This window comes from Bombus huntii, chromosome 10 (assembly GCF_024542735.1).
Source record: "Bombus huntii isolate Logan2020A chromosome 10, iyBomHunt1.1, whole genome shotgun sequence".
Taxonomy (NCBI): domain Eukaryota; kingdom Metazoa; phylum Arthropoda; class Insecta; order Hymenoptera; family Apidae; genus Bombus; species Bombus huntii.
The window spans coordinates 11,806,717-11,831,319 of NC_066247.1; the positions used below are offsets into that span (position 1 = coordinate 11,806,717).

Sequence of the window (24,603 nt, forward strand, 5' to 3'; positions counted from 1 at the left end):
TACCGATAAATCCGACATTCAAATACTAATCGTGGAGATGGTAACGGATCTAATGTGATTTGACGTAAACTGACATTTAAGATTAAAGAAATTCTTTAGATTATGTGTCATCCAAATTTCGACGTAATTGCCGTATATACTCTACTGCATCAACAAGCTTTAGCAAATTTTAATCGTTTATATATTTTTTGACGTCTCATATATTTTCTTTTATCAAAATGTTTGGACTTAATTTTCGTCGAAATTTGGAGTCAACATTTAACAAAATTTTACCGACAAAACCCTTTAATATGTGTGGCGTGAGGCATATACGAGAACCTTTACAACCTTTAAAACGATGTCCACGATGGGTTTGCGTAGAAGATGCAGTGAAAATTATCAATTCAGGTATTTAATATTGTATGATTATCTTTCTTCCATACTTAAACAGGTTTATATAAATATTATTTTATGACTAGACATACATTAAATTCATGTTATTTCAGAGCATCTTGTTTTTATACAAGGAGGTGCAGCAACGCCTAATGAATTAATACGTGCTATGACTGAACATGGTGTTTGCAATAATTTACGTGGAGTACGATTAATACATATGGGTCTTGAGGGTGATGCACCATTTGGCAGTCCTGAATTTGAGAGTGCAGTATTTTATAACTTAAAATATTAGACATAATCGCTACACTCTATTATGTTCATAAAAATATAATTATCTTTCAGAACATTTTAGATCTGTAAGCTTTTACATCAGTGCTAATCTTAGAGAGGCTGTTAATGAAGGCAGAGCAGATTATATTCCAATATTTCTTCACGAAGTACCAAAACTTTTTTACGAGAAGAGAATTATTCCAGATGTTGCATTAATTCAAGTCAGTGTCCCAGATGCTCGTGGTTTTTGTTCTTTAGGTGTAAGCGTGGATTGTACGCGTGCTGCGATTAGTTCAGCCAAAGTTATTATTGGTTAGTAAGCATTTGGCAATAGATAACTGCTACATTTGAATAACAATAAAAATTTCTTTTTTCTTCATTCAGCTCAAGTTAATGAACATATGCCAAGATCATTTGGGGATACTGCTATTCATTCTAGTCATATTGATTGGGCTGTCAAATATGACTGTCCTTTACCATGCGTAGCTAGTACTCCACCAAATGAGATTGAGCAAGAAATTGGCAAGATAATTGCACAAAGGTTAATAGATGATGGAGCAACCTTACAACTTGGGATTGGTAACATACCTGATGCTATTCTCTGTTCTCTTGGTAATCATAAAGACTTGGGAGTGCATACAGAAATACTTGGTGATACAATGGTAGATTTAGCAGAACGAGGAAATATTTCAAACAAAATGAAAATAAAGCATAGAGGACGTACAGTCAGTTCTCTGGCAATTGGTACGAAAAGAGTATATGACTTCTTACATAACAATCCATTTGTAGGTGTGTACCTCGTCATTTTTTTAAATTATTAATATATACAAATTTCTTAATTTTGCAAATAACAAAGTATTTATGCGTTTATGTAGAAATGCTTGCAATTAATTACGTAAACGATCCTCGAGTAATATTACAACAACCTAAAATGACAGCTATTAATTCTTGTATAGAAATGGATATTACTGGTCAAATATGTTCAGATAGTTTAGGTTGTAAAATGTACTCTGGATTTGGTGGCCAACTTGATTTTACTCGAGGTGCGGCATTGGGCCAGGATGGTCGAGGAAAAGCCATAATTGCGTTCCCTTCAGTAACAAGTAAAGGAGAAAGTAAAATTCAGCCAGTAATCAAACTTGGTATGAAAACGAATTTTATATCAACCACTTATGAAAAACAATCATTTATTTAGACTAAAATGATTGTTTAATATAATAGTTTGTAAATACAAAAGAGTCATATCGTCATCATGTAAATACGATCGAAATCTGTTTCATAGGAGGTGGTATCGTGGTAACGAGAGCACATGCACACTACATAGTTACTGAGCATGGTATAGCAAATCTTTTTGGTAAAACGTTACGTCAAAGAGCAAATGCATTGATTCAAATTGCTCATCCTGATCATAGAGAATGTCTCGAAAAAGCTGCGTTTGAAAGACTTAAATCTAATCCAACGAAATATTTATAATTTATATGTAAAAATTATATAGCTTATAAAATTTTGTAATACCATTTAATGCTCATTGCACATAGAAAAGGTTTTTTACCTTAATGTTTGTGTTACAAAATTTTTGCGTGAATGTCTTTTTTGCATAGAAAAAAAATGAAATGAGCAACAAAGACTTATAATTGTTATCATGAAATTTGTTTTTACGAATCACTCGTTATACACATACAATTTGAATAAATAATTTATTTATTTCTAATTCTTATTTAAAAGACAAAGTAATATTTACGTATATATATATACATATAAATGTGATTTTTTAATTTATAGATATAGCGCACACTTAATATTTCTCAAAAATTGATACCTTCTGGTAATGTTCCTTCTCGCCGTCTCTTTTCAACATTTTCATAGTATTCAGAAAAATTAACATAAGGCTTAATTCTAGAGTTTTTGTTTGTCGATTTTGCACCAGAAGGATACATATCTGATGTTGATGAAGTTTCAGTTGTTGAAAAATCGGAATTTTCTTCTGTAACGCTTGTACTTGAATACTCGTTCTCTAGCATTGTTGTAATCTGAGCAGATTCTACAATTGGGTTAAATCTGACTGATTGATTAGTTGGACTTTTCAATGCATGAGGAAGCGGGAAATTAAAATTTCGTACGAGAAGAGTTATATCATCTCGTTTACCAGTTGTTACTGTACTTTGTAAATTACTCATATTAATGTCATGATGAATTCTTACAACTTTATCTACAACAGCTTGAGCAACACCTGTTAAAGTGGACTGTACCTGAAACTGAAATTTATTTTGTGAGAATAAAAATATATTACTGTATGTATGATCAATAATTATTTCACACCTCTTGAACTGCAAAATTAATTAATTTTATATTAACTTGATCAACTCCAGTTACTTCCTCTAATGATTTATATAGACCACGAGACATAAGCAATAAAAATTTACAGGAGTCATCAAGTTCTATGCCACCATGAATTTCTGGTTCTGCAATGACAGGTTCTGCTGTGGCAGATGCTAATTCTTCAAATTCTCTGTACCCCCCTTTGACAAGATAGTTCCCAAGACAACGTGTAGTTTCCTGATTTCCAATACGAGATCCTTTAACATAAATTATTATTAAATACCCCAAAAATTGAAGAATTATATTGAAATTAAATATGGTTTTTAAAAATTACCTTGCCTTATAGAATCAATATCCAATTCTAAATGAGACAATCTTAACAATTCATCTTCATTCCTTAAGTCATGATCTACACTTAGTTGTACAACTCTTAACACTTGATTAGCATCTGTTTTGCATAATAAAGCTCTACTGTCGCCAACATTAGCAACATATAATTTTCCACGATATATAAGAGCTACAACTGCACTAGTTCCTGCTGATAGCTCACAATTTAAAGCATTTAACTTATCAACCTAATAAAATCTTAAGCTGTAAACAATATTTCATATTTTCAAAATTCGTATAATATAATATACTTAACCAACCAAATGCGGAAACTTTTGATAAGTTTCATAGGAGTTTAATCCATCGGGTATATCAAATTGCAAACTGGTCCTTTCAGCCAAAAGGTCTCCAATAGAATCTAAATATCCTCTTTCCACAGCTATAAACGCCTGTCTATATTAATATATTCCACAACTTTACTTTTCTTACAAAAATGTAATAGCCATAATTTACAATCTTCATTACAGCTATACTTTACTTTATTACCTAAGAACCTCTTTAACTTCTTCATCTGTTGATTTACCATTTAATTGTCCAAGTAATATCTCTGCAGCCATTCGCTGCATAGCAAAATTTGCAACTTTTGTGCCTTCATGCCCATCAAATACTCCATAAAGGAACGTTGAATCGTCATAGCGACAGTGAAAGCTACGATCTTCAAATGGATGTTCCTCCTGTCTATACCCATCCTCACGATAAATTATATTCGTAGAAAATCCTACACCTAATAAAATATTTGGAAGGTATAAACATCAAACAAGACCGTTTCTAGGTTATGTTATTGAACTTTTACACACCAGATTGTTTACATACTGGCAAATCATCCGTCCAACTATACTGAGTATCCTGAAAAGGTATCAAATTAGGGCGTTCTGCCCTAGTTGGCATTGTTAAAGAAGATGAAGTAACTTCAACAAAAATTTCAATTGATATACATGTGGACTTACGTTTCTAACATATCGACTGCATATCGATTCATATCGACTAAATATATCGAAAAATCCACAACAATCGATTAAATTAATTTAAATCAAATATTTCAGAAGGCAATACTTCTATTATTCTTCAATTACTATATTTTATTTAAAGCTTTTATTATCTATATTAGTTAATCCATGGTTATCTCTCTCTCTATATATATATATATATATATGCGTCTAATATAACGACACATTTATATAATGTACATACAAGTTATTAAATAAAATTATATGTATATGTACACATAAAATTTTATTATTGCCTTACGAAATGGATTATTTCAATTTTTTCTTTTCCTTCATATTCCGATAAGTTTATCTTTTATTTCCTATGTATTATCACAGACGAATATGTATTATTTTGTATTTTGTAAAAGTTTTAGTTTTTTAGACAACAGGAATATACCATAAAAAACAAAAGCAACTCTTATTACGAACTTTTATCCTACCTGCCAAATTATATGACGTCTCGACCAATTAATAGTAAAAATTTTAGTAATTAATAAACAATTAAATTAATCGACATTGAATATGTGACAATTTTTAATCGCATCGTAATGAATCACGATTACTAGTCTTACAAAATACTTGGTAGTATGAAGATGTAAAAGGCGCTTTTCAAAATATCAACCAAAGTAACATTTATTAACAGAAGGAAATAAATTATTCAACAGGTTATTGCACACGGAGTATTCTAACGGAAATATTTTTCTGTGTTTTTCGTTGTACAAAAAGTACAACGAATGTGATATTAATATTAATATTTAATATTTTTTACTTTTAATTTATAAAGGAGAAAATGAGTCGACGGCCTCAGTTAACAAAAACTGAACAACTTCGTCAGGCCAGAACTGCATCACTTGTAAGAGATATCGAACTAAGGGAAGATGCAGCATCCAGACACCAAAGAGACTCATTCAAAGTACGCAGGCGGATGGTTAGACCTGAGCCAAAAAAAGTAGACTTCAGTAAACCAGGAATGACTAAAGCAATGCTAGCTAGAGTAAAACATGCTCAGAAATTTAAAGAAGAATATGAACGTAAGCAAGAATCAGTTACATCAGTTCGAACACCTAAAAGGACACCTGCACCAATAGGAGGTGATGCCAGGTCGCGATGATAGTTAAATTTGATTGTAACAAACAACATGATATTTGTCAGATGGATAACAAGTTCCTCTCTCTTTAATTTGAATTATGTTTCTCATATCATATTTGTTTCATAAAATATTAAATAATATAACAAAAAATGAATTAACTAATTCTGCAATTTCCATTACCATATATTTAATGTATAAAATTATTATGTATAAAATTACTTCAAATTAGGATGGGCAGGGAAAGAACACCAGGTAGAAAGACTCAGCGTATAACACCAGCTACAACTCCTCGAAGAGGAGTCTCACCATCTAGAAGAGAATTTGAAACTGTAGCCAGTCGTTTACCTTCTCCCATAAAAACTCCAAAGACACCAAGATTACCTGCAAAAGCTCTACCTAGAAAAACTACTGAATTAGCTAAAATGATGAATGCTGATATAATTCAGGCTGATCCAATTGGTGAAGGAATAATTAGTAATATTGTGATACCTCCTGGAATAGTGAGCGAAGATCGTACTACCATTGTTAATATATCACAACCACCTGTGGATCCTGAATCAAAAATAGTATCACAAGTGGCTAATCGTTCGATTCAAGTGATCAGGTGATTTCATAAAATTCTTTTCCTTCTGATAATGATAACATGACATATTTCATCATTGATAGTGAAACTCTTGATGAACAAGATGCTGCTGAATCTGCAGCGGTACAAAATAGACTAACAGAATTACAACAAGCTAGAAGAGATTTTGTTATTGCAGTTGCAAATGTTGGTGGAAATGCTCTTCATCTTGAAGATGAAAGTCGTCCCACCACTGTTCTTGATTCTACTCGTATATCCCCTGTACATCAACCCACTCCACAAAAAAAGATTATACGGTAATATTTCAAATAGAGCACAGTTAAATAAAACTCTTATAGCTATTACACCTAATAATGGTATTTCTATAGAGTCCCTGAGTTAGAGGACCTTGAATATACTATCGATCACCCAGATATTATTGCTGCGCGTGAATATATGCAAAAATTTAAAGCTGACATGGAAGCAAGAGAAGCAGCTAAAAGAATGGAAGAAGAATTTGAAAGAATGGCAGCAGCAGAACATATGTCAGATGAATTAGATTTAGATATTCCTTTTGAAGAAGAAATTTACCAAGAGAGAGATATCTCTTGGGAAGAAGATGAAGGTGGCATGGCTATGCCTCGTCCATCTAGAATAAAAGCTCAAATTTCTCCTATTCCTAGACAACAAAGACCTTATCAATATGAACCCTTTGAGCCAGAACAATTAGAAAAATTCTTTGATGTTCAAACTTATCCACCTTGCCCACAATGTGGGCCACCACCAGGTAGGGAACACTTACATCCTGACTTGTGGGAATTGGAAGACCCATGGTACAAAAGACCTCCAGAACCTGATATGCCAGACTTAATAGAGTTTGAAGAATCTGACCTAATACGTTTCTAAAGTTTACCATATACAATTTTTTATAACAATTTGTTGTAAAATATTGATATCTAATATAATGTATAACTATTACACACATGTAAATAATAATAATAGTGATAATTATTTTTTAATAATGCAATGTGTAATCACCAAAATTTCATATTTAACAAAAGCTGTTAAACATAAAATTTTTTATTAATTAAAAAATGAAAGTCATTCATAAATTTATGTTTGTGTAATATTATTTATATATACATAAAATAGGTTTTTATTGCTTGTATTTTTCAACTAAATTTATGCAAAACCGATGTTGTAAATTTATTGATAAATATAGCTAACCATCGATAACCAATAAAATACTTATAAAAAAGTGAAAAATATAATATGTAATGAAATTACTGATGATCGAAATCGAGATATATCGATTATCGCGTACTTGAAATGTTACTTTAACTTGCATTGACTAACGTGGTAGATGTAAATACACGGTAAACAAGTGCATAAGATGAGTGATCGACAAATTTAGTAACATGTTTCGTTACTCTCACTATTTCGATTTAAAATTGAAAAAATTATCAAGAACTTTCTGTGCCGAATGTAATATTTATTAACAGTTGTGCGTGAAATTTTATTTAATTATGGAGTTCTATTATTATATTTATTTGCTTGACACATGTGCATATCTATCGTGGACTTCTTAATTGTACATATTTCAAATATTTATAATGGACGTACCCTAAAAATTAATTAATTATAATTGACAATAAATTATATTTATATATAAGTACTACGAGTATAATGGCGACACCCACTAACGGTAACGGTAATCTCATCGACGAATTTGAGGAAGCATTTCAGGTATGATATAAGTAGTATGTTTTAATATAATTTTTTAAAACGATATTTTGGCAAAATTACAGATTTGTTTTTTCTTTCATTTGTTTTGTTTTAACATAAAATACACTTTGCAGCAATGTTTGGGTATATTAATAACGAAAGACGAAGGGTTAGGAAACAATGGAATTGGAGTGTCAGGTGGTTTGACTGTGGATAAAGAAGAAGCACGTAGTGAAGTTGAACAAGTCACGCTAAGATTTATAGATCTGGCAAGACAGATGGAAGCTTTCTTTCTGCAGAAACGTTTTTTGTTGTCTGCATTGAAACCAGAATTAGTAATAAAAGAAGATATCAATGATCTTAGACTAGAATTAGCACGTAAAGAAGATCTCATAAAAAAGCATTATGAAAAAATTACAGTATGGCAGAATTTATTAGCAGATCTACAAGGCTGGGCAAAGTCTCCAGCTCAAGGTCCAGCACCTAATGGTAAGAATCATAAAAAAATGTTAAGGAATGATAATATAGTAAATAATTTTAACGTACTTTAGGTTTACCAAATGGTACTCAAACTGGACAGAACCAACAAAGTGCCAATGGAGGTGGAAATGCAACGATGCAACAACAACAGCAAATATTACAGCATCAGCAGCAACTCCAACAGCAACAACAACAGTTGCAACATCTACAACAACATCAAATGCAACAGCAACAACTTCATCAGCAACAGGTATTTAAGTAATACCGTTACGAGCAAAGCTGAAACTCCTGTATTCAGGCAGCTGTCTAAAATTAGCGTTGAAAAATTTTTTTTAAAATATCACATGCAATTTAGAAAGAAAAAATGTGCGGCAGCGAAAATTGTATATTTACAGAAAGCTACTTTTGCTGTAGCAGTTATAGTTAGAAGTTACATCTTAAATCATCAGTCTTTAAGATCTGTCTCACTTTAGTTGTAAAAAGAATTCAAACATTATCAATACTGTAAATTATTGAATTTGTTTATACAAAGTATTGCAGTTACACATACACGTATATCACAAGCTTATTTATACTCACCGTAATGTTCTCATTTCAAAATGGTATATTTATTATTACTAGATTTCTATATTATTTGTTACAATTTAAAACTGAATGAATATTAATGTTGGATGATTGTATGTATCTGTGTGTATGCATGTGTGTGTGAATGATAAAATGTATATAAATAGATTAAATTATAAAGTAATCTTTTTGTGATTGAAATACTTATCAGAATTTTAGAAACTATTTTTGCTCCTTTTTTTTTTGAAGTAACAGCTATTCAGGACACAAAACCATTCAGTCCTATTGCACAAAGGCAACGTGTACCAGTGTTGCATATAATCAGTGCCTTATATAATTCCTATCGACAGAAATGTAATATGTAAGAACTAAAAACTTGAAGTGCTTTTAGTAGCTGCGATATAAAATTACAAAAACATAAATTTCATTTATAAGAAAGGAAAGTACTAAATAGATACACTTACATAAATATGTTGTAAAATGGTGCCAAAATAATTGCTATTAAAATGTGTACAAATATTTAGCCAAAAACTGATATAATAAATCTGATAATGGCAATAATAAAAGAAAAATAAGCATATTACTTTTGCTTAACATTAATAGCACACCTAATAATCCCTACTACCTTTAAACATATTAGGAACAGGTAGTGATACTTCAAAAGTATATCATTTCATAATTATTCAAAATTAAACTATATACCCCACAAATATGTACACATCTGTTTATATATTTTCTTTCATATAACATAGTATAATTATTTATGTCACATATTGAAAATTGTTATAAATTTGACATATTTTTCAATATTTATAAATTTCCTTGTTTATAATACAATGAATATCTTCTGCATGTAAACATGTATGCATGTATTTTGCATCAATGTAAGAGCTACCAAGGAAAGACATAAAAACTTAATTTATAGTAAATTATGAAAATTACATGTCAAAAAATTTATTTTATTTATTCTTAAAAATTTTATGAATTGACATGTACTTTTTTAATATAATGTTTAGACATGGTATTGAATTAAAATATTGCAGCTATTCATAAAAGCGAAAAAAGATTATGCCATTTTACTTATGTTTTTACATGCAAGTAGATGTTTGCAGAATAAATCTCTATTCATGGCAAAAAACATTGTGCTTTCTTTCATTTCCCTAATTACTGTTCCTAATACATCCTACTGGCTTGTAAGGATCGGAACTCTTAATTTCACTATAGACTTACATATTCAAGTATATTGCATGTGTGTTTCATTTGTGTACAGCATTTCTAAGATTTTCATCTTTTAATCATTTCACTGCTATCTTTGATCCTCCTAAATGCTTAGTTTTTATTTAGCATCATTTTCTATGATACAATAAAATTTATGTTCAAAAAATTGTTTATATCAAATGTATATTGATAAGAATATAATGATAGAATATATATGTGACGTAAAATTGCAGGTACAACAAGGGTCTGGTGCACCTCCCACATCGGGTCTTCAAGGAGTTGGGGTCTCAGTTGGACAACAAGGAATGTTCATGACACAAGGGGGAGTAAGTGTGACTGGTACACGGGGTGGATTTCCCGTCGCAGGTGTAGGAAGTAGTGCTCTCCAGGGTCCTCTCGCTTTCCTGGAAAAGACAACGAGCAATATAGGAATGCCCGAAAGGCGGAGTTGACGCGGAAGGGGGAGGGGCCGGGGTCGGGGTCGAGGAAAAGGCCGAGGAAGAGGACGAGGCGGAGGAGGCAGTTTACCTCCGCCACCACCACTTCTCGATACTTCGGACCCGTCGTCGTATGCTGCTGCTGCCGCAGTTGCAGCTGCTGCGGCAGCGCCCCTTCCCTCTCCACAGCAGCAGCCTCCATCTTGTACATGAATATATTTATAACAAATTAATTTGTTATTGTAAGATATCGTTCCTATAACTAAAATTATTGCGGTCGCAGAAAATTGTTTTCGATCATATAGGTTTATACTATCTTTAGTAAAAGGGCAGAGCGCTTTGTTAAGTTAATGTTTAGTACGCAATTTTATAATATGGTTATATAAATATGTACATTAAAAAATATGCGTGATGCATCTTAATTAATTATTTAGAAAAAACAGGATTTTAATTAAAAAATGATAATTAAATAATGCCAGTTTTATTAAATCGTATATCAGTATAAATAATGAACATATAATACCATTCAGTTATTTCTGGAAAAATATTTTGTGTTCATTCTGTAAATTGCTGATTTTTCACTTTGGTATTTTATATTTTCTCTTTATGTAATAATAACTGGAAAATTACATAAAGAACATATGATGTATTCACGAAATAAAATAATCAGTACATATGTCCTTTTAAACTGTTCAAGGGGATGAGCAGCAGAAACTGTACATAAGAAAATTGCAATGGTCAAAGCGTTAACATAAATTTTACATGTACATAAAATTAGAAGTACGACTTTTCATACAATAAGTCATATTGTATTTTATTATATTAAGTTCAAATAGTTATTAACACCCTTACAAATTACGTGTAACAGTTTACACGATATTGATCAAAATTATGTATTTTAAATGCAACACAAATAAAGTATAAATTGCCCAAAATTTAATATACCTCCCATAGATATATCTCTATTATATTAAGCTATACTTTGTACAAATTTAGTATATTGTATTCTATTCTATACGACGTCGTACAATCAGACTTTTTTGATATTGTTAAATCTTTCCTATTCCTTTATTGATAGTCACTGACACTGTCTTTAATTGTTTCAGTAAATGTAACACACCTTATATAATGAGAATAAAGCGAGCTGTACAAAAGAAGATTCACCATATTTGTACTAGGTATTGCTGTACTGTAAAGATATAATTCTGTACACAAATACAATGACTACGAATTTTATAAATGGCATGTGATTCGATTTTCTTATACAACGTTATTCACTTAAGTTGGGACCCGCGTTCGCGAGAACATATGAGAATGGCAACATTATATATATACACTTACTATTACAATCAAATGTTGTTCGCCACCTATGAGCTGTTGTTAGAAGTATAATTAGGCGAGAGACAATGCGGTTTGGTAATCGCCGAAGGATTTCAAATTTGGCGTTACAATAAGGAGAAGACGATCGCTGTCTGATTTTTAATTGTTCTGCTGTCGAATATAAGAATAAAGTGAGTGATTAAGATACAACAAAACACCTTACGGAATTCATATTTAGACTGAGTATTTAAAAAAAATAGAAATCAATTAAACTTTCACAGCAATGCCTGAATTGGAAGTTATTTATGTTAGATGAAACTGATGGCAGATGAATACAATTTTAAGTAAAAAAATTACATTTCAGTTAAATTTCAGGTGAGCATAATTAGAAATATCAGCATACCAAAAAAAAAAAAAAAGAATTGATTATATGTGGGACAGAAGCGAATACGCTTGCTTGCTTCGAAGTTTTCGGGGACGCGTAGAGACATGAAATTGTCAGACAAAAATGCGACACTTGCTTTCTCAGCGACCGTCTTTATTGTAATGTCAAATTTAAAGTACTTCTAGCAACAGCTTGTAGATTGCGAGCGATATTTGACTGTAGTAGTAAACGTATATGTTACACTGTTACCATTCTCATATGTTCTCACGAACGCGGGTTCCAAGATAAGTGGATAACTCTGTACATTCCGATGCATGTACTTAATTCGTTGTATCGACTTTAGTCATTTTGTATAAATGTCAGAATGTCAAACGGGAGGTAAGCGTGGATAAAATATATGTATATATATAATATTGTGTATATGTGTATGTATATATAGAACAAAGTTATATATACATATATATACATGCGTGTATACATATATGTATACGTATATATAAAAATAGATAAACTTGCATCATACAACTTAAAATAGTTGTAAATTTTAACACAATGCCTGCAAAAACTGGATCAGCGTGCGGGTCGGACGACCTGCCATTCCAGCTGGTACATATGGTAACTTATCAGGTCCAGGGCCCATTACTCCTGCAATATCTAAATGCATCCATGGTGTATTGTTCGAGATAAATTCATGTAGGAAAGCAGCGGCTGTACATGAACCACCACCTTTCGTTCTCGCAACATTTCTTATATCAGCTGATTTAACTTTTTCTGCAATTGATACCATATTATTCGATATATTACTCTTCAAAGTTAAAGATATTGATTAATTGAATTATTTTCTTACTTGTCATTTCATCTGTGAAATGCTGCCAAAGTGGAAATCTCCATACTCTATCACCAGTAAGAGTGCCTGCATTTCTTAGTTTTTCAAACAGTGAACTATTGTTTGTGAAAACTCCAGTTGCTGCTCCTCCTAAAGCAATTCTCATTGCACCAGTTAGTGTTGCAAGATCCAAGATAAAACTGTATATGAAAAGTATTTAATAAGAATATCTATACTACTGTATCAGTTGTTATATATTTCCTAATTGATGCAACAGTTACCTTGGATTAAATTCTTGAGCATAACAAAGTGCATCCGCAAGAATAAGTCTGCCTTCCGCATCGGTGTTATCTACGATAATACTCTTCCCGTTCATTGCAACTACAACATCTCCTGGTTTAGTTGCAGTTCCAGATGGCAAATTTTCAGTAAGTGGTATCAAACCAATAAGATTCAATTTTAATTTAAGTTCAGCAGCAGCTCGAATAGCAGCTACTACACATGCAGCACCAGTCATATCAGCACGCATTTCGTCCATATCAGCTGGAGGCTAAAGTTATATAATATTATTTACATTAAATATATTAATTTACAATTACTTTACCTTAAGACTGATACCGCCAGCATCGAAAGTAACACCTTTTCCAACAAACGCAATTGGTTGGGAATTATCATCAGCACCTTTGTAGCAAATTTCAACGAACTTCGGTGGCTCACAACTACCGTGAGATACGCTAAGGAAAGAACCCATCTTTTTCTGTTCTGCCCATTCTTTATTATGAACTTTTACGGTAATTCCTAATTTAGTGAGAAGTGTCTGTACTTCTTCCGAAAATATTGTAGGTGTCATTAAATTGGCTGGTGTATCCGCTAAATGGCGTGCCCAATTTTGAGCCTGAGCTTTAATACTCCCAATACGCCACTGTTCCCTTAAAAAAATAATTTTCTTTACACTACCATAATATAAATAAATATATAAAAAGAAAAAGAAAGAATGTATTACTTACTCTCCTTCTTGACCATATAATGAAACTTTTGGAAGAATTTTCTGTTTTTCCTTATTTTTTGAGCCTTGATAGAACCATGTTGATAATGTAGCTCCTTCTGCTGCAGCCTCAGCATCTCCTAATGTTTCTAGATGTATGTCTTTTATTTCAACCGCATCCAATGCACGACATCCAGCTAATGTAGCATTATAACATTATTATTAAAGTATAATGAAAAGGATGTTCCTATTACTCTATGTAAACACATTGATTTTTATATAAAGAATATTTACCTGCTGCAGCTATACGTATGTTTTCTTTTCCCTCATGTATTTCTTCAAGCTGATTAATGCCAAGATTCTTTTTTCCAAGACCAACAACTGCAATTCCAACGTAATCCTTCTCATCCAAACCCCAAAATATTCTAGCATGACCTTTGGGAATTTTTGGACCTGCTCTGAAGTGGTACAAGTATTGAAATATTATTTAAAATTATTTATCCAATAAAATATATATTATTAAGACAAGAGGGGGAATGTATATATGAAATTAAAAAAATTTTTGAAGGACATACTGAGACACAAGTTCATGAATTTATTTCTTACAATAATTCTAGGCATCTTGGACATCTATTAGCACATGCTAGAGCATCTGCAATTTTAAAATACAATCTGAAAATATACTATTCTTTACATATATGTATATATATATATATACATATATATATAAATGTGTGTGTGTGTATGTGTGTGTGTATATATATATATATCCTAGAACATAGTCCTTTAAAATTATTCTAATGTCTCTAATAATCGTTCTAATTATTAATTGGATTAAAATTACAATTATTTTTCACGATATTATAACTATGTATTAACTCACAACTATATTCTCTGATCTATGGTGGAGACAATTGATTTGCACTCATAATACATTAATGGTAGGCATGACAATCATTTCCAATGTGTTTTGATATTAATAAGAATTTACAACAGTAAAGAATTATCTTTGAATATAATGCAGTACAGTGTAACACTATGTTCTTATTACCAAAATTTGATTCTTCATTTATGTATATATACAGATTTAAGTATGTAGATTTTCCATGGGGTTTCATATTTGTAACATCGTTTGCTTAAATATTATTATGTAAATTGTAAAGAAACTATTAAAAATTGACACATTGATATTTAGAAATATGAGCCATGTTATAGATTTACTTAAAACATACTATTCAGAGCTAAGTAAAATAACATTTAATAGAAAATAAATTTTTCTTCTTTCTTCAATAGAATTATTACATCAAATAATTGGTATTATTTTTGGTGGAAGTTATCATTAATTGTAACTATGTATAATTTATTTATTTCTAAAATAATGAACATGCCTTTATAATTAAAAAATATTAACAATCTACTACTTTTCATCATAAATTCTGTCTTTCCTTAGCTCTGATACTAATATATAAAAACAGTGATTGTAACACTGATAGTAGGAACTTAATGCAATTCAAGCACATTTACTACTTCCTTACTGATGTGATGTTCTTGGCACACATTAAATTGAATTGAACAGATAGTATTAACATTGTTTGTGATATCAACTTATACATTTCTACTGTTCTGAATTTAATAACCTATTAGGCTACTTTGGCAAGATTTATTATAAGAATCTCACTGCATGTGATCAAAATTACATTTTTATGTGACGATTATTATAAGCGATTTAAAATATTTTTCCTTTTTACATATCATTACAAGTCACAAAAATATTTTCCACATCGTAAATTGTTTAGAATAATGAAATTTTATATTTTATTTAACATTCATAAATCATATTTATCAAGCTAAAAAAATCTATATTAAATATTAGATAACTTATAAGATTTAATTATAAACAAATATTATTACTATATAAGATTAATTATGGCCAAAAACAAAAAATGAAAAAATACGGTTAATAATAATATAATGGTAATGAAATTCATCTAATAAAAATGTTTTATTACATTAGAATTGTGCTAATAATTACTGTGCAAATACATTAATTTAAGGAAATATAAAACATAACTAAATTATATAATGTTTTAGAAGGCCATTTTCTATAATAAAAATTATTAGATGCACGCGTATATCATTAATATATTTATATGAACTATTTAATATTAAAATTCAGTCTATTGTTAAAATATATATCTAAACTGCAAAACAATTAAATAAGTGTAATACAAGTGACAGTACCCATATGTTTAATAAAAATATAATGAGAGAAAAGTATTTGTGCTGCTTGATATTCAGAGTATTACTTTCTCAAATAAGTCAGTCTCTAACAATTTCTATATGTAGAAGTTTTCTCGATTTTGCTTACAACAAATTACTATAACATTTAGAATAAATTTCCACTTCTCGTTGTTATTTGTGTCTGAGCACTTAATCGAATAAATTTCAAAATATATATATATATATCTGCTAAAGATCATAGAACTCATAATTAATTTTAAATTAGTTCTAATATTTTAATAGTCCCTTGAGAATTTGCAGCTACCACAACATTGGACATTTGTTTCCAACAAACTGCAGACACAAATTCATTCAGATCTTCTTCTCTTCTTTCTTGTATTTCTAATATACTTCGAACAGCATCAAATTTATATGAGAACAATTGTTTGGAAAGTCCTTTGTAGTACACATAAAGTGCATTATTTTCTGATCCACATGCTACATAATCACCGTCGGTAGTAAGACCTATAAAATTCTTCTCGTTTACATGTCCGACGAATGAACGTAGACAATGTGGATTATTGATATTCCACATTTTTAATTGCGAATCCGTGCTTGCTGATACTATTTCTTCTTTGTTAATGAATTTAACATATGAAACAGCTTTACGGTGGCCTTTAAAAATACAGAGTGCTTCCTTCATATTACGTAAATCATAATAATGGACACAATGGTCTGCAGATCCAAATGCCAAGTGACATGAACTACGTGGGTTAAATTTTACACAACACACATTAGCTTTTGCTTCTAAAGAAGCCACGGAATGATCATTGTTCAAAGACCATAACTTCACTCTAGCATCATCTGACCCTGATGCTATAAGTTTAGTATCTACATCATTAAAATCAACAGACCAACATCTCTTTTCATGTTCTTGAAATGTTTTGGTTCTCTGACAAGTTGCAGCATCCCATACTGTTACAATTCCTTCATAATCAGATGATGCTAGCATTCCTTTATGAAAGGAATTCCATGAAACACATGATATTTTGGAGCTAGATACCATTTCAACACAGGGGTAATGTATATCTACAGTGTCTCTTATTACAGCACTATAATCAAATACTTTTATACGTTTTGTAACTCCAGCTATAGCAAAAAATTCATTATCTTTATCAAATTCAATGCTTGAAACAATAGTGGAATTATTAAAAATATCTGACGAATAATTCAAAGTCGCTAATGGACGTAATGCTTTATATCTAGAGAATTTAACAAGGTTTTCTCTAAAAACATCAAGTCCTGAACTAGTACCTTGCCATGAATCACTTTGACTGTGAGATTTATGCCCAAGGAGTAGTTCCTTAGCACGAGAATCGAAATAGCATTGAACAAAATCATCAAAATGAGCATGCATCCTCTTTCTACGTACAGCTAAAGTAGATCCTACTGCATAATCATTTTGTTTTTTACTTCCTGTAGGATTAATAAAGGTTTCGCTTCCAACAACACTTGCTTTTTCATTTGGTTTTACCATGTTTGAATCAATTATATCTATAAGACCAATCATTTCTTTTCTTATAGCTGATACCTGTGCAGTATCATTCTCACTGGATTTTTTCAAATCTTCTACTTTAGGACATTTATTTTGAACATCTCTTAGAATATTCTCAACTTCTTCCATATCCTTCTTAATCAATGCTATCTCTTTTTGTAACTGATTCTTTTGTTCTTCTTTTTGCTGCAATAAATGCTTCAAAAATTCATGTAACAATTTATTTTGTGCTGTACATGTTTCTGCTTCCAGTAAATGTTTTCTTTGTGTTAGTACTTCTAGCATTACATTTACATCTGGTAATGTTAGATTAGCACTTTCTGCAGCTATAATATCTCTTAAACCATCATGTGGTGGTACAGGTAAATCTGTACCTACTACTCTGTGTCTACCATCAGCTGCATAAGAAGATCCTAATTCAGCAAGGCCCTTAATTCTAGTTTTATATTTTGATATCAATTCATGTAATAGAAAGTTTGGAAAAATATCTTGTTGAGTTAACGCATAGCTACACTTTGGACAACGGCCATTGGCTTCCAAAGACTTTATTATACAACGATAACAAAATGTATGACCACAACGTGTGATATGAGCTTCATCAATTACTTCAAGACAAATAGGACATAGATAATCATTATTTTTATCTTCAAGTGTACCACTAATTCTATGAAGAACATTTGCTGAGTGATTCTGTTTACTCATTCTACCACTACATTCACCTATACCTCCGCTGCTTCCAGGAATATCATTTCCCAAATTACTATCATTGATAGCTGACATCTTTTTCCTCAATTGAATAATATTTCTTAGAATACATTTAATTATTTTCAGATACATCTGGTAATTTTAATCTGCTTTTTTAAATCTCATACTTTTTAAAGTTTTGTATGAGCTCTTCCAATAGATGATTTTACTTGATTAATAACCGATCTATAGAAATAATTGCTTTACAAATAATATACTGTTAAAATTTTTTATATAACAAAATATGTGTCTGGTAACTCCTTCTGTGCAGCGAGTTTTGCTTCATATCATGCGTACAATATCGTCTCTCAGTCTAGTCTCTCCTGAAACAATGAAAATAATGCCAGTGAGCTCATAAGACATAAATTTCATTTAAATTCAATTTTGTTAAAAGAAAATACTTTATGTAAACTTTTCAAAAGAACAAAGGAAAAGCAATTCTGAATATTATATATAAAAGCTCAGGCAGCATTATGACAATTGTTTCAGGCTGGAACTATGAATAAAAGATTTAATATTCATTAATGTTAATCCATATGATATGCAAAACAAAACTATAGAAATAATAATATGTAAAACTATACTTTGCATGGTCACTTATCATAAATCAATGTCATTTACTATTTACATTTGATTTATCATGAATTGATAAAAGTACTTGCTTGATTTGAAGGAAAGTGGTTCAATCTTAGGTATACGGTACTTATACCTGAATTATGGACACACATCTATGATCTGGTTTCACATATTATATGAAAAAAAAATATGTTTAGTAAAAAGAATATTAACACAGATTTTTACATAAATATGTGATACAAAAAGATCTGATTACGGTACAAAATATGTTACAGATCGTTAATAAAATTTTCAACTTACAACAAAATATGTTTTTGCAGTTTTCCATTAACTAGTTCATCATATTTAGCCGCTGTGGGAGTCAATGAAACGTTGTTTTCATCTTCTGCTTCGTATAGACCGAGCACCAATCCTTTCTGTTGGAAATTTAGATATCAGAAATTAAGTATCGAAGTATAGAAACCTTAGAATACGACACAGTACATATATCGAATCATAGCCTCACAAAACAAATTCATTCGTTCTCCTCTCGGAAAGTTTTCTTTCGATAAGAAAAGAAAAAAGCGAAAGGAGAAAATTTATAATACATTTTTCAATAAAACTATTAATAACTTGTATATCTCAATCAAGTATTTCTCCCACTTCTCCTTCTACGATGTTGAATACCAAACTGAAAATTCCTCGTTTCGGCAATTTCTTCGTAAAATAGACACATATCACTTATCTAATGAAATAATAGCAACGAATACTATTCGATTAAGGAATAAATAACATTATAATTACCTTCATGTTCGAAATGCAAGATAAGAAACGTAACTGCGAATTTCCGTATTGTAGACCCTTACCCCTGATAAGAGACAATGCCATAATTTGTTCAAGAGAGCACTTAGGTGTGATATATATACGTATGACTATATATATATATATATATATCTGTGTGTACATATGCGAATGTATGTGTATGCATGAACGTGTACACACTGTGCTAGAAAGATACGATATCTATATAGATATCTTGGTCACTTATGTTATAGATTCGCGACTCTAATGCCTCGTGTAGCATTCTCGTGTGGCGACACCAACTTCCGTTTAGTCATCTCACCTAAAAGTTTGCTCCGCTAAAAGATAAAATAGCCAAGCGATTTCTGTTTCCAAGAAACAATCTGCAATTCTATTGCATAGCAAAATGTTTTTTTTTCTTCTTCTTTTTGAGCTATCGAACAATTAATGTTAAATTAGATATTTTGTATAATTTAATTATCAGATATATATCCTTAATTTTATTCAAATTCATATTTTTACGAACTAAAAAAATGAGGATTTATTTCATGTACTAAATATTATGAGTATTTTATTTCGGATATTTATATATTTTTGCATATTATGTGCATTATACGATTTTTTGCATTTTTAAAGTTATATTATTAAACATTTGTAATAAACATTTGCATATAAGTCGCTTAAATTGACCGTATATACATTTATTTAAATTATTAAATCCCGCGTGGATTTACAAAATAAGCTTTCTACTTATCGTGTAATGCAAATTACTAACTATATACATATAATTGAAGACAAAATGTAATAAGTATTATTGAACTATTAGGACAAACAACTTCTTGTTATTCAGTAGATAAAGTCTTGCAATCAGCACTATTATTTAAAACAGATATATTACATTATCTTTACTCATTTTTTATATAGCAAAAATTTCCAAGGACTACAAACAAATAAATATTTTAAATACATTCAAATGAGTTCAAATGATTCAGTGGATTTGGAAAATTATTTCTTCCAACTTTATATTTATTTTTCTATAAATACTCCGTCTTTAGCGGATTTCTATAAGCTATAAGCTATAAGCTTATAACATAAAAGCTATAAGCTTTTATGTTATTCTTTAAAAAACTTTCTACTACTTCCAATAGTTTGGTGTGTGTTTTATCAAATACATTCTTTTTACATTTTGAATTAATAATATAAATCAAAATGTTTTTTGTAATGATTTTAATAAAGAATTAAATAAATCAAACCAATTGATAGAATTTACTTCTATATATTGAAATCTTTTTTTGTGTTCATAACTTGTTCCACATTCCAAATATTTTCTCATATTTATTTAATGCTTTTGCTTTAGTAGTAACAAATTATGCAAAATTATGCCTTCAAAGATTGATAAGTAGAGTTTAAACACATATTATGTTTAAAACTGGTTATTGTCGCATAGGAATTCAAATTTGAAACTAATACCAAGTACATATATATTACATATAGCTTTGAATATGGTAATACATTCATAAAGATAAAGTTTGTTAAACGAGGCTATGTTTAATCTAAGAAAATCTAACTAAAAACTGCAATAAAAATTTATTTATTAAATTATTCAGAATCTGATGAATTATAATTTGCAAAAAATAATACAACAATTTTGTTCGCGTTTCATTAAATACGTTAATCTATATAAGACATGGTATCTACGTTGTTCATTTTTTATACATTACATTTTTATAAATAATGAATCAGTCTGAATGAAAAGCAGCTGGTAACTTTTCTTGCTCCTAATTCTTTAATCTTTCGCTAATCTTCTAAACTTCTTTTTTTGACTTCATCTTCGAAGTTACTTTTGTTCTTTACGGTCTTTGACATAACTACATTAGCTGAAGTATTAGCCATTTTGATAAAATGTTTATAGTTAAATTAATTTTAACTTTATAACAAACAATTATTGAAAGTAACCTATACGTACAATAAAATTATGTAATTTATAGTATGTACTATATTTAAAGCATGGTCGTACACATGTCGCACAGGCATGTATGATGTATACACAGTATACAATCGTGTATAAAATTATAAATGTTCAAGGCGGATTTACAAAATTGAATTGCGAAATTAAACCTATTAAACCTACGATGATTATGTGATGTTTTCTTTCAATACAATTTTGTAATTATATTGCATACATATTTTATAAAAATTGTAATATACATTTCATATACAATTATAACAAATTAATTTAATTGTACAATTTCACATTTATAATGGTACATATTTTGTACATTCTTATTTTATTTTATATTGTGATTTGTTTAAAAGAAGTGAAGTATAGAAATGTAAAGGAAAGTACAAATTATTATAAACTGCAAATAATAAAAATTTATATTCAATTTTCACTGTATAAAAAAATGTTTAATATCATAAAATTGATTGATGAAAATAACCCTAAGAAGGTCTATTTAAAAAGTGGGGATTTATCGACAATATTGGGGCCTTATAAATAAGCATATTTTGAAATTAACATTTTAGCTGCGATTTGTAATTCTGAGTATGTAATTAAGTAATTTTAAAGTTCAGGTATTAATTAATATTTCAAAAAATATTAATATGTTGTAATTTTATTATATGAAATAGCTACGATCTCCAGCTGGTTCAAGAATTGGAATATAAGATCAAAATGGAGGCAGTGCCAAATAGATCGATATTGTTCCGCAATGTTACGTATTGTTGCTAATTTTTCTATTTGTCGCACAATAGTAAGTAAATATTTTTTTTAATTTGCTCAGCCCTAAATTATGATATTTAATTTGCTTAATAAGCTAATTAATTGGCTATCCATATACCCGCGAAATTTAAGTCCCAATACTATATATAAAGCTATTTTTTTCATTTCTAAAACTTATTTTCATTTTTTACCAATGTATTTTTTCTGAAGTCTTATTTAGAAGTGTAAATATTATTAAAATATATATAGAATATAGATTCAAAAATAATATTAAAATAACAAAACATAAAGAAATTATGATATAATTTTAATTAACTTCTTTGATCTCTATGCACTTTGAAGAAACGTTTTTATTTCTTTTAATTCAGAATAGAGCATGGAATGGATGGATCATGTCCACTTCTCCTTCCATCCTTTGGGGAAAAGGACAGCTCTGAAAGAGAAACTCCATATTCATCCCAAAAGGTTGGTCTATACAGACCAACATCAGATGCAATTGACCTAGGATATCATACATTAGATAACAATGTTTGCCGTTCTACGTCTTCATCAGCAGTTATATCAGTTCCAATTAGACAACAAATTTTATTACAACAGAAGTGCATTTATGTCGTGGATTTGTGTCAACTGGATGATACTTTATTATTAAAGATATTTAGTTGGCTTGGTACCAGAGATCTATGCTCTGTTGCTCAAACTTGCAGGCGTCTTTGGGAAATAGCATGGCATCCATCTCTTTGGAAAGAAGTAGAAATACGTTATCCCCAAAATGCAACAGCTGCTTTGAATGCCTTAACCAGACGAGGATGCCACACTTATATCCGTCGTCTGATGCTCGAAGGTGCTGTTGGCTTAGCTGGGATTTTTGCCCAATTATCATTTTTAAGTTTAACTTCATTAGTTTTACGACATTCCCGACGTGTTACAGACACAAATGTGACAGCTATCTTAGATAATTGCATACATCTAAAGGAATTGGACTTAACAGGATGTGTCAGCGTAACAAGAGCGTGTAGTCGAATAACAACGTTACAGTTACAATCATTAGATCTCAGTGATTGTCATGGTATTGAAGATTCTGGCTTGGTATTGACACTGTCTCGCATGCCACATCTTGTTTGTTTATATTTACGACGATGTGTGCGTATAACTGATGCCAGTCTTATAGCGATTGCTTCCTATTGTTGCAATTTGCGTCAATTATCTGTCTCTGATTGCGTAAAAATCACAGATTATGGAGTACGCGAATTGGCAGCACGTCTTGGTCCATCTTTACGTTACTTTTCAGTGGGAAAATGTGATCGCGTGTCAGACGCTGGTCTGTTGGTTGTTGCTAGACACTGTTACAAATTGAGGTATTTAAATGCCCGTGGCTGTGAAGCACTTAGTGATAGTGCTACGTTAGCTTTGGCACGTGGATGTCCGCGTTTAAGAGCGCTTGATATAGGGAAATGTGATATTGGTGATGCAACTCTTGAAGCCCTTTCTACTGGATGTCCAAATTTGAAAAAATTATCTTTATGTGGTTGTGAGCGTGTCACAGATGCTGGATTAGAAGCATTAGCATATTACGTACGAGGATTGAGGCAGCTCAATATTGGCGAATGCCCGAGGGTTACATGGGTTGGATACCGAGCAGTAAAACGTTATTGCCGTAGATGCATCATAGAACACACAAATCCTGGTTTTTCAAGCTGATTGAGTCTTCTAAACCATTCTTTATTAATCTTATTTACAACCTATTTATTAACCATACTTATCTTAGTACTTATTTAGATACTAATTTGTAAAAAAAGTGGCTGACCAGCTATATATATATATAAATATATATATACACACACACATATATACATATATATTATGTTTCACGTGTTTATATATTATATATATATATATATATATATATATATGTATGCATTAGGCATATATATTATGCGGTTTGTAATATGCGAAAACAAATTTTTTGCTATTTATTGATTTTATAACTTAATACACGGAAATTAATAGCAAAGTTTCATGTAATTTGTATATTTATTTTATAAATAAAAGCCTTTTAAACAAATTTTACAAAATT

At 30.3% G+C, this 24,603-nt stretch overlaps 6 protein-coding genes across 11 annotated transcripts; 4 read left to right on the forward strand and 2 right to left on the reverse strand.

Moving 5' to 3' along the window:
• The first annotated feature begins 45 nt into the window (after window positions 1-45).
• Window positions 46-2,345, forward strand: LOC126870385 (4-hydroxybutyrate coenzyme A transferase-like). The gene is made up of 6 exons (XM_050628051.1): window positions 46-387; window positions 486-638; window positions 718-957; window positions 1,030-1,434; window positions 1,521-1,787; window positions 1,928-2,345. Exons 1-6 carry the CDS (start codon window positions 219-221, stop codon window positions 2,116-2,118), a joined length of 1,425 nt encoding a protein of 474 aa, XP_050484008.1. The 5' UTR covers window positions 46-218; the 3' UTR covers window positions 2,119-2,345.
• LOC126870384 (TGF-beta-activated kinase 1 and MAP3K7-binding protein 1-like) lies at window positions 2,324-4,466 on the reverse strand. Of its 4 annotated transcripts, none has more exons than XM_050628047.1 (7): window positions 4,299-4,466; window positions 4,149-4,228; window positions 3,838-4,075; window positions 3,612-3,744; window positions 3,299-3,539; window positions 2,965-3,221; window positions 2,324-2,900 (listed from the first exon to the last, which is right to left on the reverse strand). In XM_050628047.1, exons 1-7 carry the CDS (start codon window positions 4,328-4,330, stop codon window positions 2,451-2,453), a joined length of 1,431 nt encoding a protein of 476 aa, XP_050484004.1. In that variant the 5' UTR covers window positions 4,331-4,466; the 3' UTR covers window positions 2,324-2,450. The 4 variants fall into 4 exon arrangements, with proteins under 4 accessions (XP_050484004.1, XP_050484007.1, XP_050484006.1 ...); XM_050628050.1 differs by having other exon boundaries at window positions 4,165-4,223; window positions 4,299-4,447; XM_050628049.1 differs by having other exon boundaries at window positions 4,149-4,223; window positions 4,299-4,447.
• Window positions 4,467-4,504: 38 nt separating this feature from the next.
• LOC126870386 (uncharacterized) lies at window positions 4,505-7,213 on the forward strand. The gene is made up of 5 exons (XM_050628052.1): window positions 4,505-5,005; window positions 5,125-5,441; window positions 5,660-6,034; window positions 6,097-6,309; window positions 6,382-7,213. The coding sequence occupies exons 2-5, from the start codon at window positions 5,131-5,133 to the stop codon at window positions 6,896-6,898; spliced, it is 1,416 nt and encodes a 471-aa protein (XP_050484009.1). The 5' UTR covers window positions 4,505-5,005; window positions 5,125-5,130; the 3' UTR covers window positions 6,899-7,213.
• A 106-nt stretch (window positions 7,214-7,319) lies between these two features.
• Window positions 7,320-12,158, forward strand: LOC126870390 (mediator of RNA polymerase II transcription subunit 28-like). Its single transcript, XM_050628058.1, has 4 exons — window positions 7,320-7,738; window positions 7,852-8,206; window positions 8,269-8,447; window positions 10,213-12,158. The coding sequence occupies exons 1-4, from the start codon at window positions 7,679-7,681 to the stop codon at window positions 10,429-10,431; spliced, it is 813 nt and encodes a 270-aa protein (XP_050484015.1). The 5' UTR covers window positions 7,320-7,678; the 3' UTR covers window positions 10,432-12,158.
• LOC126870377 (E3 ubiquitin-protein ligase COP1-like) lies at window positions 10,882-19,993 on the reverse strand. Of its 2 annotated transcripts, XM_050628034.1 has the most exons (8): window positions 19,811-19,970; window positions 19,328-19,443; window positions 14,227-14,390; window positions 13,955-14,129; window positions 13,552-13,876; window positions 13,229-13,497; window positions 12,969-13,147; window positions 10,882-12,892 (listed from the first exon to the last, which is right to left on the reverse strand). In XM_050628034.1, the coding sequence occupies exons 1-8, from the start codon at window positions 19,892-19,894 to the stop codon at window positions 12,666-12,668; spliced, it is 1,539 nt and encodes a 512-aa protein (XP_050483991.1). In that variant the 5' UTR covers window positions 19,895-19,970; the 3' UTR covers window positions 10,882-12,665. The 2 variants fall into 2 exon arrangements, with proteins under 2 accessions (XP_050483991.1, XP_050483990.1); XM_050628033.1 differs by lacking the exons at window positions 10,882-12,892; window positions 12,969-13,147; window positions 13,229-13,497; ... (1 more) ...; window positions 13,955-14,129; window positions 14,227-14,390 and adding an exon at window positions 15,916-18,774 and having other exon boundaries at window positions 19,811-19,993.
• Window positions 19,994-22,195: 2,202 nt separating this feature from the next.
• LOC126870364 (F-box/LRR-repeat protein 7) lies at window positions 22,196-24,591 on the forward strand. Of its 2 annotated transcripts, XM_050628012.1 has the most exons (4): window positions 22,196-22,352; window positions 22,439-22,560; window positions 22,898-23,370; window positions 23,458-24,591. In XM_050628012.1, the coding sequence occupies exons 3-4, from the start codon at window positions 22,911-22,913 to the stop codon at window positions 24,225-24,227; spliced, it is 1,230 nt and encodes a 409-aa protein (XP_050483969.1). In that variant the 5' UTR covers window positions 22,196-22,352; window positions 22,439-22,560; window positions 22,898-22,910; the 3' UTR covers window positions 24,228-24,591. The 2 variants fall into 2 exon arrangements, with proteins under 2 accessions (XP_050483969.1, XP_050483968.1); XM_050628011.1 differs by having other exon boundaries at window positions 22,197-22,352; window positions 22,898-24,591.
• Window positions 24,592-24,603: the final 12 nt, after the last annotated feature.

What these genes read in the sequence shown, in the direction of transcription:
- LOC126870385 (XM_050628051.1), top strand. Translation starts at nt 219, where the DNA reads ATGTTTGGACTTAATTTTCGTCGAAATTTGGAGTCAACATTTAACAAA. An exon ending in ACATAACAATCCATTTGTAG is followed by an intron (nt 1,435 to 1,520) that starts GTGTGTACCTCG and finishes GCGTTTATGTAG; the next exon opens with AAATGCTTGCAATTAATTAC. An exon ending in TCAGCCAGTAATCAAACTTG is followed by an intron (nt 1,788 to 1,927) that starts GTATGAAAACGA and finishes TCTGTTTCATAG; the next exon opens with GAGGTGGTATCGTGGTAACG.
- LOC126870364 (XM_050628011.1), top strand. Translation starts at nt 22,911, where the DNA reads ATGGATGGATCATGTCCACTTCTCCTTCCATCCTTTGGGGAAAAGGAC.
- LOC126870377 (XM_050628033.1), bottom strand. Translation starts at nt 18,544, where the DNA reads ATGTATCTGAAAATAATTAAATGTATTCTAAGAAATATTATTCAATTG.
- LOC126870384 (XM_050628047.1), bottom strand. Translation starts at nt 4,330, where the DNA reads ATGAATCGATATGCAGTCGATATGTTAGAAAC. An exon ending in GAAGTTAAAGAGGTTCTTAG is followed by an intron (nt 3,745 to 3,837) that starts GTAATAAAGTAA and finishes ATATTAATATAG; the next exon opens with ACAGGCGTTTATAGCTGTGG. An exon ending in TATTGATTCTATAAGGCAAG is followed by an intron (nt 3,222 to 3,298) that starts GTAATTTTTAAA and finishes TTTATGTTAAAG; the next exon opens with GATCTCGTATTGGAAATCAG.
- LOC126870386 (XM_050628052.1), top strand. Translation starts at nt 5,131, where the DNA reads ATGAGTCGACGGCCTCAGTTAACAAAAACTGAACAACTTCGTCAGGCC. An exon ending in CCAATAGGAGGTGATGCCAG is followed by an intron (nt 5,442 to 5,659) that starts GTCGCGATGATA and finishes ACTTCAAATTAG; the next exon opens with GATGGGCAGGGAAAGAACAC. An exon ending in CCACAAAAAAAGATTATACG is followed by an intron (nt 6,310 to 6,381) that starts GTAATATTTCAA and finishes GTATTTCTATAG; the next exon opens with AGTCCCTGAGTTAGAGGACC.
- LOC126870390 (XM_050628058.1), top strand. Translation starts at nt 7,679, where the DNA reads ATGGCGACACCCACTAACGGTAACGGTAATCTCATCGACGAATTTGAG. An exon ending in AATTTGAGGAAGCATTTCAG is followed by an intron (nt 7,739 to 7,851) that starts GTATGATATAAG and finishes TACACTTTGCAG; the next exon opens with CAATGTTTGGGTATATTAAT. An exon ending in AACAACTTCATCAGCAACAG is followed by an intron (nt 8,448 to 10,212) that starts GTATTTAAGTAA and finishes GTAAAATTGCAG; the next exon opens with GTACAACAAGGGTCTGGTGC.